At 45.9% G+C, this 22,115-nt stretch overlaps 1 protein-coding gene across 1 annotated transcript in view; it reads left to right on the top strand.

The window, feature by feature from the left end:
• Window positions 1–18,089, top strand: part of IL11 (interleukin 11) — a 72,153-nt gene extending 54,064 nt beyond the window's left edge. The window contains exons 2-5 of the mRNA XM_063136898.1: window positions 15,276–15,433; window positions 16,034–16,120; window positions 17,418–17,576; window positions 17,925–18,089. Coding sequence (XP_062992968.1) covers window positions 15,276–15,433; window positions 16,034–16,120; window positions 17,418–17,576; window positions 17,925–18,089 — 569 coding nt within the window. The remainder of the gene's footprint in view (window positions 1–15,275; window positions 15,434–16,033; window positions 16,121–17,417; window positions 17,577–17,924) is intronic.
• Window positions 18,090–22,115: the final 4,026 nt, after the last annotated feature.

The following is a 22,115-nucleotide window of genomic DNA, read 5'->3' as shown; positions in this document are numbered from 1 at the left end:
TCTCTGCCTGTCAAGCAAACAAGCAATAGCAACAATGAAAAAAGGAGCAATAGCAGCTGGTGATGATGGCAGTGAGAAGGTAGTTCACAGAAGGAGGGGGGCCATTGAGGGGGGCCTTGCCAGCACGAGATGGGGATGTTTGGTCCCTCTGTAAAATCCCATGCTGATGGCAATAAAGCTAGAAAGGGGGAGACGCACTAGTTGGAGTCTGTGTTCAGGTGTCTGAATGACTTGGCTGTCATTTGGTGCTACACGTCTTGACCTGGGAAGGATGCAGGCACCAAAATGTCTTGTGCCGGCCCTACAGAGAAGTCAGGAAAACTTTCATCAATCAGTTTGATATAGGCTGGGACCAATTCAGACATGCCACATCCATTGTTCAATGTGTGCAGCATCAAATTATAACACAAAAGAAAGCCTATATACAGCTGTTGCTGGGGAGCATGGGTGGGTGGGTTCTGCACCAGTGTCCTGCTTGTGGGTCCCTGGTTGACAGCTGTTGACAGAGTGCTGGACTAGATGGACCTTCGGTCTGATCCGGCATGGCTCTTCTTAAGTTCTTAACTTACACGTGTCAATTTTTAATGATGTAAACAGATACTTACCATGAGATCTAGCCAACCATAGAGCCATTCAGATTTTGGGGAAATGTCAGGAACTGGTCCTCAGCTGAGGGAGAATGAAAACACTTAGCTTTTATGCAGCATTTTAGATTACAATTTTTTTGGGACAGGGACCTATCCTTCTGTTGTATAAAGCACCAGATGATGATGATGATGGTATCATTTATATATCCCTTTTTGAGTGTTTAAAGTGCTTCACATAGATTTTTCCTGTAATCCGAATAACAATCCTGTAAATTAGGCCGGTATTATTTTCCTCATATTGCAGATGGTTGTGTGTTTAGGATTACAGCACTGGGGCTCGGAAGCTTTCCCAAGGCCACGTAGGCCGGATCTACACCAAGCAGGATACAGCACTATGAAAGTGGTATGAAAGTGGTATACGGAGGCAGGATCTACTGCTTTAAAGCAGTATTGAAGTGCACTGACCACTGTTGGGGCCCATTGACACATGCCATATACCGCTTTCATAGTGTTATATCCTGCTTGGTGTAGATGTGTCATGAGCCCAACACTTGTAAGTGCACCAATACTGCTATAAAGCAGTAGTGTAGATCCTGCCCTAGTGAGATTGTGGCTGAGGTGAGATTTGAATTGGGGACTTAAACTAGCACACCTTTTAGCCACTTTGCTACACTGGAAATGAGGAAGTGGTCTCGCTGTGAATGTGTCCTAGACAATACAACTTGCGTCTCTTCTCCATTCTTCTTTGCACACCTCAATTGTCCTTGTTTAGTGGCATCACACCTCATTTGAACCTAGTTCTTAAAACTGTCCCTTCTTGCTTTGCTTTCCCCTGCATTTGCCTTTCTTAAAACCCATGAGAATGATTCAGACCTTATTGGTTAGGTATGAAAACGTGCTTTACAGCTGCAATCTGCGCAAACCTAAATGTTTGCGCCTTGTTTTAAGCCATTCCTGATTCATGAAATAAGACACCCTTAGATCTGTAAAGGCCCCCTTGGGATAGAACCAGAGTAACAGCACCACACTTCAAGAAGGATGCAGTCAAGCTGGACGGGGTTCAGAGGAGGGTAATGAGGATGTTCAGGGGTCTGGAAACAAAGCCTGATGAGAAGAGATTGAAAGAACTGGGCATGTTTAGACTTGAGAAGAGAAGGCTGAGGGGAGATATGATAGCACTCTTCAAGGACCAAGTTTTCTTCCCGTTCATCCCAGACTGCAGGACATGGAATAATGGGCTCAAGTTACAGGAAGCCAGATTCCAGGTGGATATCAGGAAAAACTTCCTGACTGTTAGAGCAGTACAACAATGGAACCAATTGCCTAGGGAGGTAGTGAGCTCTCCCACGCTAGAGGCATTCAAGATGTAGCTGGACAGCCATCTGTCCGGTAGGCTTTAAGGTGGATTCCTGCATTGAGCAGGGGGTCAGACTTGATGGCCTTATAGGTCCCTTCCAACTCTACTATTCTATGATTCTGTGAACAGAATGGACACTAACTCCACACTGGATTGGTTCACACATGCATGTTCATGTCCTGGTTACTGTGCACATGATGACTGAATGTGTGAACTAGCTTTGCCAAAAATGTTGTTTAAGATCCTATGAAAATTTTGCCCATAGCATTTATAGCTGTGATCTGCGATGTTGCCTGCATACACGCAAGGAGTGTTCTGTGCAGTGATCATGTCCCTCATGAAGAAAAGCATAAGCAGTATGGGATTTGTTGGGTTACAAAAAAACCCATGGTGTGTTGTTTGATAATGGTTTCGAAAATGATGGAAGGGAGAGAGATTTTTTAAAAAATTCACTCAGCACCATCCAGCCAAAGTTTAAACATTTTTAAGCTCCATTGATCTTGGTGGACGAGATTTACAGCACAATCCTATGCGTGTTTAGCTGGCAATAAATCCCACTATGTTCAAAGGGTCTCACTCCCAGGTCTGTGTCCCCAGGACTGTAGCCATAACACCTGTTCTTATTTCTCCTATTGAAATCAGTGGAGCAAAGGGTGCACTATTAAGAATTCCTACGAATGAGATTTATCAGCATTAAGCTGAAATGTGACTCCACTGAAAAAGAGCAGACAATTGAAACGTTGTGCCCTGTTTGATCTGCGATGGCTAATTCAGACGTGGAAGCACACGTGCCGATGTGCAAACCCTCCTGGAATCCCAACTATTGTGATAACATTGACTTCAGAGCTATGCATTTAGGCTCAAGGTAGGCAGGGAGAGACCACAGCTCAGGAGCAGAACAAATGCTTTGAAGGCAGAAGATCCTAATTTCAGCCCCTGGCGTCTCCAGCTCAAAGAACCTCAGGCAATAGAAGGTGGGAATGGCATCTATTTGCATAAGAGAGCCACTGCCAATAGAGTAGGCCGTTCTGGACTAGATCTGTAGTTTCCTAAATTGATATAAGGCGTTTTCCTAACTTTCCAAAGTGGGGCTGTTGCAAGCTTACTGTTCTTATAAAGAACCCTCAACACAGATGCACCTCACACCCATATCTCCGGCTCTAAACCTGCCCATCCCCAAATCCACATTCTTCAGTGCTTTAGAAATGGCATTCTCCTTGCTCTCAGCTTGGAATGTTGAAAATGCTGGACTTCTAGCCTGATCCTAGGCATGTTTACTTGGAAGTAAGTATTGCTGTGTTCAGTAGGGCTTACTCCTTGGTAAGCGTATATGTTTAGGATTGCAGCCAAATACTGTTCCCTGACCTGCAGCATCACTCGTGGTCACCGTTGTCTGGATCATAATTGGGACGGTATTGCAAGCTCCTGTTGGATGTGTCTGTGACATCACTGCTGGAAAATTCAGCTGTGGGTGACTGCTGTTAAACTTAGGTAGAGGAACTGGCAAATGGTTGCCAAGTGGTTGCCAAGAAGGAACAACTTGTGGCTCCTTCTCTCTTCCTGAGCAGAAATAGTTGGGTAGAGTGGTCTTTAAAAAGATTGATCCCCTCCCCATTCTCCTTGCATTGTATTATAGGATGCAATCCTATGCATGTTTAGACAGCCATGCTGGCTGGGGAATGCCGGGAACTGTAGGGTCTTTTTCTGTGTAAACATGCATAGGATTGCATCCTTAAGGAATGAAGGGATATTCACAACAACCTTTTTTCATTGCCTGAAGACAAAGCAGAGAAAGACAGCACTACTTCATTCCCTTCGGAAGACGATCCGTACAAAAGCGCAGTGCTTTAGCACTAAAGTTAATGTAGGAGTAAACTGCAGATTAATGCAAAGATATGCAAATATACACCATTGTTTTCTTCAGGGTTTTTTCTACTCTTTCCCCCACATACTTTATAGATTGTGTGTGGGCGGTGTATCTTATCTTGCCTGATCCTAAGTGCTCTTAATGTTAGAAAAATGTGTGCTAATGACACACCTAAGACCTACCTTCCTATGACTTTAAAGCCATGGCTTCTAGTGCTGCTGCTGGCAAATAGGCGGAATAGATTTCCTGCACTTCGCTCCCATTTCCCCTATCTGAGCCTTTGGAGATGTATGGAACTTGCATGGACTGTTATTACCACACAACCCTATACATGTTCATGTGGGACTTGCTCTCAGGAAAATGTGCATCGAATTGTAGCCTCCATTTTATTTGTATGATAAATATTCCCAGTCTCTTTGGTTTCCCCCCATTTTTTCTGCTCTTGGTATGGGAGTGTTCAAGCTTTCAACTTGCACAGAATTCTTAATCAAGTGGGTGAAGAATTCTATGCAACTCATAAGCTTACATACTCCGGCACAAAGGTAAAACAAACAAACTAAAAACACCCAGTCCTGATCCAAAAGAAATAAAACTTATCTAATCTATGATTCTCTTTTTCTGGCACCAGCTGTCTGTATACCCAGCCATAGTTATTGAGTATTTAAAGATATTTTTAGTGGGTATGGTGTGTTTTATCATCCTTATCTCATTTAGCATTTAGCCTCACAACAACCCTGGGAGGTAGGTAAGGTGATGGTTACTGCAGAGGATTGATTCCAAATGAATGATCTAAGGGCCGTGAAATGATTTGTGCATTAAACATGCTCTATAAACATTAAGTAATGTTTGGAGATGACGGGAAAACTTGATTGCTGGATACAAACCTTTCTTTATGGGGAGTCAGCATCAGACATCAGGTCTTGCAAAGTGAGACAAACCAAGAGCAGAATTATAGCCAAGCAGACTAAGACGAGAAAAATAATGCTACTTTAAAAGAAAAAATAGCAGGAAGGAAAATTAAGTAATTAAATAGCCCTGTAATGAGGTAGAATGAGGTGACAGATTCAGGCAGTAGGTTTGGGGGATTTTTAGTGTGATGGAAAGGGATCTCAGCATAACGAAGTGAATTTAACAGTGTACTTTGTCATAGCATCATAAATGGATCATATATGAGACATCTTCAACTCTTGGGGGCTCTATTGTTTGTATCTTGTGGGTTGGCGCTGTTTAGATTTTCTGCTAGAATACCAAAACTGCCTTGGTCTGACCCTGTAATGGGCTGCCCAAGGAGAGGCCACTGGGGACAGAATCCCCATCAGGTCCAGCGTGAAAAGAAAACAGTGAAGCCGTTCAAATGGAATAGGGATGAACTAGCAATTAGTGGAAATGATTTCTCCTCTTGGGTAGCAGGGAAGTGTTCACAATGGCCAGTTTCTGATGCACTATTTATTATTTTTGTTTGTTTGTTTGTTTGTTTATTTAAGAGATTTTTTAACTCAGCAATTCAGGGCATACTGCCATCACAAAGCGGCTTACAATATTACAAAAACATGAACATACACATTACAATTAAACACACACACACATACCACCACCAGCAACTAATAAATTTTTAAGCACCATTTTAAAAAAAATATTTTATTTATCCACATTTATATCATGCTCTTCCTCGTAAGGAGCTTGATTAATGAATTGATCAGCAAATGTTGCCTTTGTCTGGCCATGATTTGCCATTGGATCTAGGCAGGACATCAGCTATAGGACCCCCTAGTGGCTGCCCTTGAAATGGTTGTTTCTGCCCCACAAAGTGCCTTAAATGGAGCATTCTGTCCCACTCAGCCCCACAACACACACACACACACACACACACACACACACACACACACATGCTAGGTGCAGGATTTTGCTGATTTGACAGCAAAATTTGAGTTTTCCTGTCAAATCAGTGTTGCAAAGTTAGCATATCATCAATATTGGCTTTACTTCATTTGAATCCACTCTCATACCATTTTTTGAATGCTCCTCCATGCAAAACTCCCTGCAAGTAAAAAACTAACATTTTCAGGAAAAGGGTTTTTGCCTAGCCCTCTCCCTGCAGAGCTAGTTTTCTACTTAGAGGTCTTCACAAATGAGGTACCACTTCAATGATGCCACCTCCTTCTGCTGCATGTATAGACCAGCCCTAGACATAGGTATGATAATTTTGCTGCCTAAGCAAAAATGGCCCTCTGACGCTGCCCCTGCCCACCCTAATTGAGGTGCATATCATACCCAAGGCTGGTATGGACCTGAGACCGAAAATCCCACAAGCTCCGCTCCCCTGTCTTGGCAGTAAAAACACAATCCTGATTAACCATTTGCTGCCCTTTTGTGACATCCCAAAAGCAACTACCTAAGGCAGCTGCCTCGCTCTTCCTAACAGCAGGGCCATAAGGGAACAAGCGGTTCCAAATCCCTTTCAGAGCTAGAAAGAGAGAAAAGGCTACTTTCTTCTTTGTATAAGGCTAGAACAGAATCCTTCCGTAAAACCAAAAGACTTTTCATGTGCTATGATGGTCCAAATAAAGGACACCCAATCTCAACACAACGCTTAGCACGTTGGATTGTCAACACCATAAAGTTAGCCTATGAGATAGCGGGACTAACTATTGAACATGGTGTCAGATCCCATTCGACTCGAGCCGTCTCCACATCGACGGCTTTTCTCAAGGGTGTATCCATACCGGACATTTGCAAGGCAGCGACATGAGCCCAGCCTTCAACCTTCATCTCGCATTACCATCTGGACGTCCGTGCCAGAGCTGACTGTTCCTTCGGGCGAGCCGTCCTGTCATCGATTTTACATTAGGGCATCTCCACCTACTCTCCACCAGTAAGTGAGTTAATTAATCGCCCATATGTGTGATGCACAGAGACCACGATGAAGAAGAACAGGTTGCTCACCTGTAATTCTGGTTCTTCGAGTGGTCATCTGTGCAGTCACACAACCCACCCACCGTCCCCACATCCGTGTCGATGTTTTTGTTCGATTCCAAGTGTTTATCTCCTCGTTATGGGCCCGACAATTCGGTCTCAGAGAACTAAGGGGAAGGGCGGGAACCCATAGACATGCGCAGTGGGTGGGGGGGGGGGGGAAGGGTTCCCGCTGAAAACTTTAGCCTCAGCTTTAGAAGTTTCCCGAAACGAGCTCAGCACAGGCGCCGAGCCCATATGTGTGACTGCACAGATGACCACGCGAAGAACCACAGTTATAGGTAAGCAACCTGTTCTTCCCAATCCCTTTCAGAGCCAGAAAGAGAGAAAAAGGCTACTTTCTTCTTTGTATGGATGGTTAGCAGGTACTTCCAGACGAAACCTTTATCGTGTAATTGCCCTGCCCCATTCATGGGAGTTTATGGGATAGTGGCAGTCTTCCACTTGTAACTCTCCTATGTTTCCCCACTGATCGTCTTTATTCTTCCCACATACACACAAAAAAACCCCAATAAGCAAGAAAAGACGGAACTGCTGCACAGTACCTTTGTACCGATAGCACTAGTCGGTCCATCTGGAAGCGCCCCCAATCCCCTGCCCTCTGTCACGTGGACAAAACCCATGATTTTAACATGCCACTGAAAACCTCCCACATTTATGTTTCGCTTTCCGTATTTTCCGGGGGGGGGGGAGGGGGGAGATCTACACTATTGCTTTTACAGCGCTTTAAAGCACTTTGAAAACGTTTCGAAAACTGTATATGCAGTGTGTCCTGGGCTCCAACAGTTGTCAAAACTGTTATAAAGCGCTTTAAAGCGCTTTAAAGCTGTAGTGTAGATCCCCCGGATTTGCTGTCTTTTGTATTTAGCCACATGAAGAGAACCTGGCTGCTCAAAGTGCCACAAGTCCCCTTTGCTGCTTTTGCTGGAACAGACAACCACGGCTACCCCTCTGGAAGTCCATAAAAGATGTCCCCCTGTTTCTTTCTGGCCGCTTTCCTCTCTTTCTGACTGATATGTTTAGGATCTGCCCTTTCCATATGTTTCTTGGCAACAGTTACAGACTTTAAACTAAAGTGCCTTTGAGTCCAGAGTTGACCTGAATAGCGTTACATACAGCCCCTGTGTGGTGAGAATGAGGAGCTTAACTCTTGATGTGCCAGACAGCATGTTTGATAGAGGGGGAGGGGAATTATTAAGTGTGCATGTGTGTTTATTCACCTGATATCCACACGTACCTTAGTTTTAGCATTTTAGACCTGTGTAGGTAAATATGACTGTGCCACTGTGTGCACAATGTGGTCATTTCTGTATGTGTCTCTGTAGTCCAGCTGCATGCGCTTGATACACTTGTAGGTGTGAGTTGGAAGCAGGCAGTTCTTTGTGATTTCTTCTGCTTGCCCATGCTAGATAGCCTCTGTTGTGTAAATAGATTTTTTTTAATCTATTGTTCTAGCCTAAGGCTGTAATAAATACACATTGCAACAAACCTAGGACAGTAATATCAAGTTTAAAATGCCAAGCCCGAATTCTTCGTTAGCAGGAAGACAACGCTACGTGAGGAACAAACTTGAATTCTGATTACGTCACTGTACCTCTGCAGCAGTTCACCGCAATTTTATGTAGTTCTACTTTTCTGCTCCATCTTGCTGCTGTGGCAAAAAGAGCGACTTTGTGTGTTAGGAATGTGTTTGTATCACTCAAGAGAGAAACCATTTCCATTGCAGTTGTGTGTCTAGCTGCTGGTATATGGCCGGATAGCTGCCTGCCTGTATGTACGTGCCCACGCACAGCTGCATCTTTCTCTCTACCTGTCTCTGTGTGTCCTTTGGGGGAATGGGTTTGCTTGCTTGTGCGTCTGTCTGTGTGTGCACGTTTGTGGCTGAATTTGTGTTGCGTGTCTTGCTGTATCTAGTGCACACTCGTGCATGTAGCTGTGTGGCCATCGCTGGAGGCAAGGTGTGTTTGAGTGGCTGTTGCCCACACAATCGGTGTGCGTGGATGTGTTTGTGTGGGTCGCCAGCTGCACCAACTCGCTGCATTTCACGCCTTCCCTTGCTCCTTCTTTGAGCTACTTTACAAGGCTCCGTCCTGCTAAGCCAGGCCCATAAATCCCAGAGCTGTGAAACCAACGGGCCCCCTGGGGGACTCCGTGGTGCGCCATGCGACGCCGGCTTGTTCTGTCTCTTGCAGCTCAATCCTTGTCTCTGTTCTGGCTGGGAAGAATTTGAGGGCAGGATTTCCAGCAAATCTCGATTTCATCACTGCAATCCATAATGATCACTTGGATTATTCACCCACCTCTCTGTAATATCAATTTAAAATCTATCTTTCTTCTTCCATTATTTCCTTCCTTCCTTCTTTATAGATGCGCACAGTACTGTCTGTTATTCTCTCCATAGTGCATACTTCTGTCTGCCTATCTATTCACCCTTTCCTCCCACCCCATACACTGCTATCTATGGACACCTTACCGGTCTTTCTTTTTGATGGGCTCTCGCCACCCACCTCTCCACCCACCCACGCCTGTGGATCTTCACTCTCTACCATCTTCATTGCAGTTTGATCCAGCAAGCGCGGCACTCTCTACAAGCCAAGCGCAAGGCCACACTGAGGGCTGTCTGATGTCCTACTACAGCCTTTGCTAACCTGGTGCCCTCCAGAGGTGTTGGTTGGGAAAGGCTGCCGCATCGTATCTTGTTTTCCTAGGAACTAGTTCAAAACTTCCCGTTTGGGCCTAAATCACCCCAAATGGAAGTAGGAGAAGCTGCCAGCTAGATACTAAACCCTGGTCTAGCCACCCCTTCCTCCATCTGTAGGTCATGTTTAAGAGCCACCAACATTACTTTTTTTAAGGTGAACACCTAGGACGTTTTACATGCCCTCCTAAGAATGCAACCGTGCATGCAACAGGAATACCTTTGCAAACATGTTTATTGGTCTTCAGCTCCAGGAAGTCATGATTAGTTGCGGCTGGGAACCACATGTACACCTGCGTTGGAAAATCTGCATTTTGCCACCGTGTGATAGGCAAAGCAGCCCTATTTATTCACTATTTATTCACTCTGTGTTTTTAGGGCTCTTGGGCAAGGCACCTCCCTCACCTGTCTTCTTTCCACCGTTGTCACTAGTTGCTCTGGCTCCTCCTCCTCTTTCTCATCGTTGCTCCCACTTGCTTGCTTGACAGGCACAGAGCCAGTCTGCTGCTCCTTCTCACCACCAGCCTTGTCTAAAAGCTCCATCACACCTTGGAAGGAACGCTGGCTAACGCTGGCTACCGTCGCTTCTCCGTGGATGCTCAGTTACTTCCTGTTTTCAAACAGGAAGTAAACAAGGTGCACCAGGGCCATTCAGTCCCTCGTCGTGAACACGTTGCTTCTCCCACACACAGCAGGAGAGAGCAGCAACTTCGGTTTAAAAAATATTTCGGCGTTTTTCTGGTTTTTCTTGCGGCGCAAGGAAGACCAGAAAGGGCGGAAGGCGTGCGAGAGGCAGGAGACGTCACGTGAGCTAAGGCATCCGTGAGTGCCCAGCAACGAGCGTGCAATAAAACGCCCGTCGGATGGAGCTTTAAGGTAGAGCAAGGGGCAAGCCCTTTGCAATAGTGCAGAGGAGGAGCGAGTCCAGGGGTTCTTTTGTCAGTGGGCCCTTGGCATGTGCCTGGCTGTGCTTACCCTTGACGCCAGCCCTTTGCTCCTCTGTCCATCAGTCCATCTCACCGCGTAGACAAGCAACCTGGCCCTCTATCCATTGCACTCCGTGGCCCTGCACGTTCTCTTTCCCCATTCCTGTCCTTCCATCTTTATGACTAAACCTTTCCCTGCCCTTTTGTCCTGCCGATTTATCCCATCATCCTTTCTTCCATGCCCCCCTCCCTCCTCGTGCATCCTACCTATTGATCCTTAGACACATCCACTACAACATTTATGCTCGAATCTCCACAACGCTGCCTGGGAACATATCACCCGGCGGATTTAATGCTCTGTGTCACCTCCATTGATCTTTCGGCTCCACTCGCTCACAAGAGAAGCTGGAGCAGTTCAGGGGTCAGTGGTTTTAATGGCGGAGCTGGTTGAAGGAAGGCTGTTTAACAGAGTCGCAGTCTCAGCTCTTTACGAGGCCGTGGGTGGGAAAACTGGAACCTTCTCCAGCCTCCTCGCTTCTGAGCTTGCAGTGTAAACACAAGCGGCCCAGGTCCTTGGATGAATTTACCCTCTTCCCTCTTCCCTCTCGAGTGTCTATTTGTTCTAAAGTCCTTTTATCTCGCCTTCCTTAACAAAGCCACCAAGGCAGATTAAAATAAAGCTTCAAGTGTCCAATCCGCCTCCAATCATATCGCTAGCCAAGCCGTATGTAACGTAGGAAGAAAAGCAATTACAGCACATGGTGTAAATACGGTGACGTAAGGAAACATGGTGACATAAGGGAAGAGGGTTTGTCTTGCTAGATTGGTCCAAGGCCTGAGGGAGGAGGGGGGGTGAGAGTGGGGCAGCATGTGTGTATGAAGGAACCACTGCCCCGTTCCACGTTTAATCCCCCTGGGACTGGGTTTTTATGTCAACTGGCCTCCCAAGAGACGTATGTAGCATTCCACTCCTGTGATTATGCCCAGTGCTACATACTTTGGTTTCATTCCATCTGCAGCTGATCCCAATAGAACGACTACCTGTTTGCCTCCATTTCTCCCTTCCTTCCTGCATTTCACAGTGGCTGCCAGTGCCTATCAGCATTGGCCATGCTGGGGGCGGGGCAAAGAAAGGAGTCTTTGGGTTTGTATGGGGCTTTGGGCTGCAATCCTGTACCCATGTACCTGCGAGTAAAGCCCACTGAACTCAATGGGACTGATTTCTGAGTAGACACGCAACTAATTTTGCTGAGTTGAAAATACTCCATCGATATTCTTATGTTGTAACCCTTTTTAAAACAGTCTTGCAAGGTAGTCCCATAGTATTATCTCCATGCTGCCGACAGGGGTAAGCAGGTGCTGGGGCCATTTATGCCAGTGACGAGGCTTAGGTGGACGCTTCCATCATGGTGCTTCCAGACGGACGGCTCCTAGTGACAGGTTTTTGAGGGCCTTGGGCAGATCTCCCTCAATGCGTCTACCTTCTCGCTGCCATTGTCACCAGCAGCTCTTGTTTCTCATCCTTGCTACCACTTGCTTGGTAGGCTGAGAGCCAGTGAGCAAGCAGGCCGTGGCATCAAGTGGTCCCTTTCTCATCACGACCATTGTCTGGACTGGAGCAAAAGGCAGGTGAGAAGCAGGTGAAGAGGAGGAGCCAAGGCCAGGGGCCCTTGCTGGGTTGTGGGCCCTCAACAGAAGCCCGACCAGGCCTCCCCTTGACACCAACTCTCCCAAGCACTACCAATCCAAAGGCACCGTGTAGCTATTCTGTCTTTTGCTTCTTAATAGATTATTTTGTGGAAAGGAAAAAGAGAGACGAAGCGATGGGTTAGGGGGATACAATCAGAAGACGTCGACATCTAGCGGGACACTGCGCCCCCCCCCCCCGCCCCGGTAAAATTCCGTGAATGACGCAGGGCGATTGCACAACGAAAGCCTCATCTGGAGGCACGCTCTGTGAGATTCCTGCCTGTTTATTAGAATGAGGAAGCCTGGTTTTCAGTCAGCTCTCTTGCTGAATGGATGAATTAACCAAGAATAAATATACAAGCCCTGCAGAACAACTCTTGTAAGGTTGCCAACTGGCCGTTCATTGTCTGCAGTGCCAGGCTGTGCGTGTTTACTCAGAAGTAAATCCCACTTGAGTTTGCCACGGCTTTCGTCCTTTTGGGTCCTTCTATTTCTATGTGTGTGGGACGGGGACGGACGGACAATAAAACACCCACACAAGCCATTTTGAAATCAGATGTGTGTTCAACCCAGGTTGGTGCCATATTAGAATATCAGTGCAGGGAATAGGCAGGGGGAAATAACAATTTTAAGCTTGAGGTGTGAAAATGGCCATACACACATTGGCAGAATGAAGTCATGTTCAATATTCAAAGGTTGTTCTGATTAATGGTATCAGCGTAGGGTTGCCAGCTTTCCAGAGAAGGCCTACCTGGGCCCGCTCCTGTTCCATCAGCTTGATATGCAGCAGTTCGCAGACAAAGCTTTACGCAGCATGGGAATGTGCAAGATTTCTGCAAGACCTGCTGTTAAGAGCACAGTAGCACGGTCTGATAAAAACACTTGGCCACCCTATACCCTTTTCATCGTAGCCAGCTCCGGCAAAACTCCAACAAGGGACCCATTGTTTTACATCCACTCATGTAACGAAAGCGGCCTATTTGGTTGCACCCGCGAATTGGTGAACAGTTTCGGTTCTAGGGGCAGGAGGAGGGGGCGGGAATCCAAACCCTCACCTCCTTTGAAATCCAGACTGATTCCCCAGCTCCTGGGCAAGGGGAAAATATGCAGTTTGCTCTCTAAGACAACACAGGACGGCTTTTCCATGAAAACACCTTGACTCACCCCCTCCTTTACCCCTCCCTCCTGCAACAGCATCACTATTTCCGAATACCAGCGGCTTCTTTTTTCCTTACCTCACGGCAAAGGCGCCGGGATGACTCTGTCGCGGGGCAGGAATTCCCTAACTCAACCAACCCCTCCTTCCCCGTCCTGCCTGCCAACCAGCCGTATGCTCAGAACTCCTGCCAGATGTTTTACAGGGGCACCTTTGGGCCATTCCTTATTCCCTTCAAAATTCCCTCTACATCCAAGCCAGGGCAGTTTCACACCCACCATTTCATGCCCTCGAAAGGTGCAGGGCAGTTCCACCCCCCACCCCACCCCACATACCCCCATGCCTACCAGGCAGGCCTAAAACCTGCATTGGATTTTTTTTAAAAAAAATGGCTTTCTGTTCTGCACAAATAACATTCACACCAAGGGCAGAAGAGAAGTTTAGAGAGAGCGCTGACTCTACCAAGAGGCAGGCATGTGGCAGATTCTTGGGGTGCCCATCCAGGACAGCAAATTTTTTCATTTATTGTATTATTACATATATTATTTTACCACCATGCAGGGGGCTGTGCTGTTAGGACATTCTGCCTCAAGCACCAGAATGTCTCCTGCCATCTCTGCTCAAAGTGGCTGAGAGTTTCTGAAGTGATCTAGAAGGCCCAAGGGTTGAAGTTCCACTTCTTCCACTCAGTTGTGTGGCCTGGGCCTAGTCACAATCACCCAGCCTCAGTGCCCCCCCCCCCCAACCTATAGAATGGGAATAACAGAATGCCACAGCATCACAGGGTTTCTTCTGAGGCTGAATGAACACAATCAAGAGTACCAAGAAGTTTGAACCAGGGACTTCCCGTGTTCTTTGCCGCTGGGATCAGACCACCCAAAGCCCTAGGAAAAAAAAGTAGTGAAAACACACACACACACCCAAGAAAATATTATTAAAGAATTAATCTCAATACTTCCTCTCTCATGTCCAGCAAAAAAAGAGAAAAGAATAAAAGAAGGTCCTTTGAAGAAAGAGTGGGTGGTGGGATTGCAGAAGAAAATATGTCTATGAAATGACATTTTAACCCACAGCCAAGCCTGTCCATCTGGTCTCCTGCTCAATGGATGCCACAGCTGCACTTGACAAAGGCATGGTGTGGGACAAGATTTGAACTCATAGCCTCAGGGGGTGAAAACGACTAGATTACACTTGTCTGCCCATGCAGCAGAATGAGATGGACTGTAACTCTTCAGGCTACCGGTGGGGATAGCATTTTTGAATGCTTCCCCACATTAAAATAATAACAACAACAATAACAAACATCGATTGTATGTCAAGTGTAAGCCAACCTTTCTGGGCCCACAAGCACATTTGACATTTTGAAAAAGTTCCCCCATCCCCTCAGCTGATTTTTGACAGGGGACTTTAAAGTCAATGTTGTATGTTAAAACAGAACCCAGCACATTAGAGAGAAAGGCTGAATTTACTGTATTTTCTGGCATATAAGACTACTTTTTAACCCAGGAAAATCTTCTCAAAAGTTGGGGGTCGTCTTATACGCCCAGTCGTCTTATACGCCGGAAAATACGGTACTTTCTACTTGCACGGAGTTCCACCTTGCCTTTCCTCCCAGCCCACCACAACCCCATGGTAGACGAGGCCTAAAATCTCCCTCTTCTACCTATGCTCTTATTATTATATTTATTTATTTATTTATTTATTTATTTATTTATTTATTATGTAAAATCTGCTAAAATACCATCAAGGTAGTGAACAACAATTTTAAACAAGAAAACTTTAACACTGGGGTCTCCAAGGTGGAACCTGGCCACGTTTCTTTTCTTATACTCTCGCTGGTTTGCCATATCCACCATGGTAGTCATTTTACGAATGCGCAAGCCCCTCCTCCATGGCAGCCATTTTGTGAAAGCATCCACAACACTCAATATTCCAAATGTGCCCACCGATACCAAAAACTTGGGAACTGCTGCCTTAATTGAATTTTTAAAATAATAAACCTTGCTCTTTCTCTCTTTGCAGACTGTTTGTGTCAGGTCTTAGTGGCACTGCTGAGTCTGTGTGAGGGACTCCGGGCTGCTCCCCGAATGAGGCCTAACGACCACCGGGCTGAGTTCGATTCCATCGTCAACCTGGCAAGAAACCTGCTGAGCGACACCAAGAACCTCTTCAACCACTTTGTGAGTCAAACACCCTCCTTGATGGGAACGTGGGAAGCTGGCCTGTAACCAAGTCAGAGCATTGGTCCGTTGAACGCCAGTCCTGTCTCCTGTATTCCAACAGGCAGCTGCTTTGCAAAAACTCCAATCCTTGAATCCCTGTAGCCTGGAAATGCCGGGAATTGAACCTAGGACCGTTGGCACACAAACTGGGTGCTGTGCCATTGAGCTACTGGGCTTGCTGAGGATGAGGGTTTTGGGTAGCATCATGTAGTCAATTAAATGGGCATTGCCTTTTGCTTTCGGGCCCAGATTTAGAAGGGGCTCAGATTTAGAAGATGGCTGAAGTTGGGACCTTCTTCCCTATGAAAGAAGGCACAAATACATCTGCAAAAGGGAAAAAAAGCCACTTAAATTGGGGATGGGGTGAGAGGAACATTCTTGTTTTAAAAAAAGAAAAGAAAAAAGATAACAATATTTCATCTTATTGTTTATTCTTTAAAGAGGGGGGAGTTCTATTTCCCCTACTCTCAGATTATAATCAGTTGTTTGAATTGACTGTTCAGATAGACCGTTGTTGCTGCTGTGATCTGATTCCCTCCATTTTTCTTCCCTGCGCAGAAAAGCCGTTACCCAGCGGAAGGTGAACACAAGCTGGAAACGCTGCCGGTTTTGTCCATGAATGCGGTGGAACTTGCCAACATCCAGGTAAAAGGCACCTCCCTTTCCCTATCCTCACTGGTGCCCCCTACAGGTTCCCCTTTGTGCCACAGCTTGTTCCCATAATAAGCAACATACCTCATCTTCATTCTGACTGGAACATAATGGTGGCCTTAGGGAATACTGACTTCCCAGAGCCACTCTAACTACTTGTAGGCGCTCTTATTGGCAGCAGAGGTGATTTTAGATCCCTCACAGTAGCTCAGGTTTCCCACACATACACCCCATTTGTTGGATCTGACTTGCCGCCATTTTGGCGGCTCCATTTTCCCCACTTTTGGCAGCCAGAGGTGGACAATCGCCCACTTCATGAGATAATGGAGTCTTATCGAGAATTTTAGGCATATCTACAGTACATTATTATTATTATTTATTTATTTATTTATTTATATAGCACCATCAATGTACATGGTGCTGTACAGAGTAAAACAGTAAATAGCAAGGCCCTGCCACATAGGCTTACAATCTAATACGTTGAGGTGTGTGTGTGTGTAATGGTAAACATTACTGTGAATGGCTACCGTTAATAATGTGATTGTCACTGTCAGTAATTTCTGCGTTTAATTACCTTCTGACTTCACTGTTTACAATTCCACCCGTCCTGCAGACATATATACTTGAAACTCTCAAAAACATTTCAGGTGTCTGATGAAGTGGGCTATAGTCCACAGAATTTTATGCCAGAATAAATTTGTTCATCTTTAAGGTGCTACAATACTCTTTTTTATGTTCTTATTGTATCTTCAGTTTATTTATTTATTTATTGCATTTTATATACCGCTCCATAGCCGGAGCTCTCTGGGCGGTTTACAAAAGTTAAAAACAGTAAACTTTAAAACAAATATACAAAGTTTAAAAACATAAAAAGCATAAAAACACAGTATCCTTCTAAGAACAGCTATTCTGGGGTCCATTAAAAACAAACAAACTCAGCATATGTTGTTAAATGCTGTTAAATGCCTGGGAGAAGAGGAAGGTCTTAACCTGGCACCGAAAAGATAACCATGTTGGCGCCAGGCGAGCCTCTTTAACTGGGCTGCCTCTTCTTCCCCCATAGTGGCTCTAGCTGCACCCAGTCCCCTGTAGTGCACCCAGTTTTCCTATGCAGGCAGGGATTGGTGAGAGACATCCGCCAGCCTGTCCCTTCAGGGATATGCAGACCAGGCAGCCTCTGACCTGCTTTTTCCCCTTGGTTCTTCTCTGTCATCTATTTCTCTCAATATATATATATATATATATATATATATATATATATATATATATATAACGTTTCTCTCTCCTTCAGGTCTCTGGGGGTCTGGCCCGGCTCAGCTCTGACTTGCAGTGCTACCAACGCCACTTTGAATGGCTGCGGAAGGCGGCCCCACTGCTGCGGCCCATGGAGCACGACATCAGCACTGTGCACAACCGACTTGAGCGCCTTCTCAAAAGACTGGAGCACCTGGTAAGGCTTTGAGAGAAAGGAGCAGGACCTGAATGGTTCAGAGAACGTGCAGTGTTGGACTCCCTGGCCTTCAACAAGCGTGGGCAGGAAGTACGTCTGCCGATGTTGTGGGCTTCACCTCCCAAGATCTCTGTACATTGGCCACACTAACCGGGGCTTCTGGGAGCTGAAGTCCCAAACATCTTGAGATCTACCTTCTGCCCACCCCTAACTATAAGGTCCCTTCCAACTCTATGATCCTATAATCCAAAGCAGGGAGAGGCTAATATGAGGGACTGAGGAGGGCTAAAGTGGAACCCCAGTTCTTTCTCCAGAAGATCAAACTCACCCATGTTCCTTTCTCCCCAGATGGCCAAGCTCAGCCTTTCACGGCCCAACGACCCTGTGCCGACCCTCCCAGCCCACGGCACCCACTGGTCTGTGGTTCAAGCAGGACATGCCATCGTCCACTCGTTTCACCTTTATTTAGACTGGGCGGCCCGTGTGCTGGTTCTGATTCGGAACAAGCTGTGAACAGCACGAAAACGGAACCGCCGTGGATATTTTGGAAAACCTCCACACAGACTTGGAACTCTTGGATGCTGCTTGGGCAATACCCGTGGAGGAGGGTGTAAGGAAATCGATGAGACGGGGTGCTGCTGGATTCCTCCTCTAGGGGGTGCTGCCGGGTGGGAGTGGCCGAGACCTTTGGCCCACTCACACCTTTCCTACACTGCGGGGATGTTGTGGAATGAGAGTTGGTTTCTTTTACTCTCAGAAGGACCATCTCCTCTCCTCATTCTCCCTACAGGCTTGAGAAGATAGTTGGGGAGAGGCTGTTTCTCCTTCTTCCAGAGACATTTTTGCCCTCTTCTGCTGTCGGTTGATGGAATCTGGAAGATATTCATTGATCTGTGTCACGTCTAGGGGAACTTTCATTGGTGTGTAGCGTGTTGGAATCCTGCCTTGTAAAGGTCAGTAATGGTGGATAAAGAGCAGCAGTCACCTTGTCCGCCATTACTGATCTCTCCCTGCAATGCACACAATAACGGGGAGGGGGTAGAGGAAGCTATGGCCAATAATGCCCCCAGCTGGTTGACCAGTACATGACCCAGAATCCTCCAGTAGGTTCTGGGGCATATGGAGTGATGTGGGGAAAGGACTCCCCTGAAGATAGAACATTTAACTCTTTCCACGATGCCAGGCCTTCTAGTCCAGGGGTGGGCAGGCTTCACGTTTGTGGGATCTACTTTTTTTTTTTTTAATTAGAGCCTGCAGATCCTCCAATCGGAGACTGGTACAAAAAAATATACACTTAAAATTAAAGAATTCTGAGCCCAGGAATTTCTTTTCGCCTACCAAAGCTGAACGGAGCTCATATTCCTTCCACACAAACCCCTATGCTTTATTACAGCAGTGTAATTTGGGGTGGGTGGGATGGTCATTTAACTGTTAAACAACTGGGAGTTAAAAAAAAAAAAAAACCCTAGCCAATCAACTGCTGATCATCCAGAGATCTACCAGTAGTTCCTGGTTTTCCACAGGTCTGATTTCAGGAATAGCCCCAGCCTGTTTCTTCCCCTATCTGTCTGCAGAGTCCAGAACAAGCCAAAGCTGTGGCCACAATCCAGCACAGAATTAATGGTCTTCAACACGCCTCATACAGCATGTGCTGAACTGGAGCCTTTGTGTGTGTACATAGCTTTTTGATAACTAAAAGAGGTCCCCATCCTCATCATGTCCCCAAATTAATTGGGAGACACAGGATTGCATCTTTTTTTTTTTTTAAAAAAAAAAGAAGTTTACTGTTTTGAGTATGAGATAACCAATGAAAACCGTACAGTGGCAGGCACCATTTTAGACGCGGCCTCCCCTCCCCACCTCTCGCTTCACACAAGAGGAAATGGTCTCTTCTAAGTTGGTGCCTAATGCAGCCTTCCCCAACCTGGTGCCCTCCAGATGTGTTGGACTGCAGATCCCATCATCATAACGAGATTATGGGAATCTCAGTCAAAGCACCAGGATGGGGGAAGGCCCCAAGCTGGGGGTGGCTGCTTCGTGTTTTTTCATATGTACACTTATGCAGATTTCAACAATGAATTAGCCAGATAAATGATCGCCACTCCAGAGAGTTTAAAATTTCAGGTAAACTTTTAAGAGAGCTTTTAGGATTTTGGGAAACCTTTTCTTAGAGAAATTGTAGAAGCAGATTTTAGTTATCAAAATCTCCTTTTGTTTTAATGACATGCACCCCACCACCACCACCACACAAGTCTCGATGTTGTGTAAAAAAAAATTGGAAGGGAAGTTAGAAAGTTGAGTCTATAAAGTAATTTTCATGCTGCTGAAACATTTAAACTCAAGACAAACTCTGCTTTCCTTTACCAGCAGCGTCCCCTGGTGGATCATTTTGATTTTGTCAAACCAGCCAACACAAGGTTGCTTTATAAAGCTGCGGTGGGATTCAAAAACGACCAAATAATTTGATTTCAAGTTCAAAAAGAGTTTTAGAACGACAAAGAACATTGACCTCAAATGCCAGAATGTTTATTCCACTTTGCTGAATTTTGACCGAACAGATTAAAATCATGACCAATACCTTCCACTCTGGCTATCAGTGACTGGCTGAAAAATGTTGTTGTTGTTTTACAAGAGTTCACCCCATACCTAATGTTCTTTAACGTAAGGGTAGGCAAGCTGTGGTCATCCAGATCCTATCGCCTTCTCGGATACTTACAACCAGCTCAAAGCAGCAACCAGCAGCAATGCGCAGCAACGGAGGGCAGCAGCTTGAGGAACAAGAATAAATGCTGCTCTTCATCTGCTCCATTTTAGCTGCTGCTCTCTCCTTAATATTATTTTATATCATTTTACAATTTCGTATTGTTAATATGTGCCTGGGGAACTATGGTCACAGGTGGGAGAATGTACGGTGTTAGGGGATTAACAGGCCAGCTGAGGAGAAGAGGGGCTAGATACCTTACAGCTATCCCCTCTTCTGGTTCTTCCCACAATCAGATGGTTCCTGGCAGCCTTACCAGCTTGCTCTTGGGCCTGCTGCTGCTGCTGCTGCTGCTGAATGCCAGGTTGGGGGATTATTGCTCTGTGCTGCGGCAACTAGGCCATGGGGTTCCACAGAGCTCTGTTTTATCTCCTATGCTGTCCAACATCTACATGAAACCGTTGGGGGAGGTTATCCATATGCTGTCCAACATCTACATGAAACCGTTGGGGGAGGTTATCCAGAGGTGTGGACTGCGGCTTCATCAATACGTGGATGACACCCAGCTGTATCTCACCTTTTCATCAAATCCAGGTGAGGCCGTGGCTGTTCTGAATCAGAGCCAGGGCATGGTAATGGACTGGATGAGGGCCAACAAACAGACTCAATCCAGACACGATGGAGGTTTGTCTGCCCAGCTAAATGATGTTCAACCTGTTCTGCAGGGGGTTGCACTCCCCCTAAAGGATCAGGTTCATAGTTTAGAGGTGCTCTTGGAGCCAGAACTGTCACTTGAGGCACAGGTAAACTTGGCGGCACGGAGCATCTTTTATCAGCTTAGGCTGATAGACCACCTACGCCTTTATCTGGACAGAGATAGCCTAGCTACTGTTATCCATACCCTGATATCCTCTCATCTGGATTACTGCAATGCGTTGTATGTGGGGCTTCCTTTGAAAACGGTCCAGAAATTTCAGCTGATCCAAAATAGGGCAGCAAGATTGTTAACAGGGACTGGCCAATGAGTCCACATTACACCAGTACTTTTCCAGCTTTGCTGGCTGCCAGTCCATGTCTGGGCCCGATTCAAAGTGCTTGGTATTAATACTGAAAGCCCTAAATGGCTTGGGGCCAGGTTATCTGAAGGAATGTCTCTTCCCATATGTACCTGTTGAGACACTAAGATCATCTTCAGGGGTCCTTCTCCATGAGCCCCTGCCAAAGGAAGTGAGGCAGGTGGCTACCATGAAGTGGGCCTTTTCTGCTGTGGCACCCCGGCTGTGGAACGAGTTCCTTAGAGAGGTTCACTTGGCACCAACATTGTCCTTCTTTCAGTGCCAGATGAAGACTTTTTATTTTCCCAGTATTTCAGCATTTTAGCATCCTAGTCATTCAGCTCTGCTGTTTTAAATCTGTGTTTTAAATCTCTGCATTGCTGCTTGGTTTTATTCTGGTTGTACTTTTATATTGTGGTTTTAAGCTCCCATATTTTATATTTTATGTTGTACCTAATGATTTTAATTTTTTTGAACCACCCAGAGAGTTTTGGCTATTGGGTGGTATAGAAATGAAATGAAGAAATAAGTGTTGTTGAACTCCAGTTCCCATCAGCCATCATGGATAGCCGGGGATGGTGGAGTCGTAGTCCAATATCTGGAAAACCACAGGTTCTCCACCCCTGTGTTAGTGACTGTAGTTAACTCCCTTCCTCCATTTCAGATATTTATGATGAACACTTCTTGCTCCCGGGTATTTATAAAGCCATGAGGTTTATAAGTTGTAAATTATAAACCTTGTAAGTTATTTTTTTTTATTTATCAGTTCCAAGTCTGGTTTGT

This window comes from Elgaria multicarinata, chromosome 11 (assembly GCF_023053635.1).
Source record: "Elgaria multicarinata webbii isolate HBS135686 ecotype San Diego chromosome 11, rElgMul1.1.pri, whole genome shotgun sequence".
NCBI lineage: Eukaryota > Metazoa > Chordata > Lepidosauria > Squamata > Anguidae > Elgaria > Elgaria multicarinata.
Note: the sequence above shows the minus strand (reverse complement) of the source record. Positions and strands in the feature narration are given on the sequence as shown.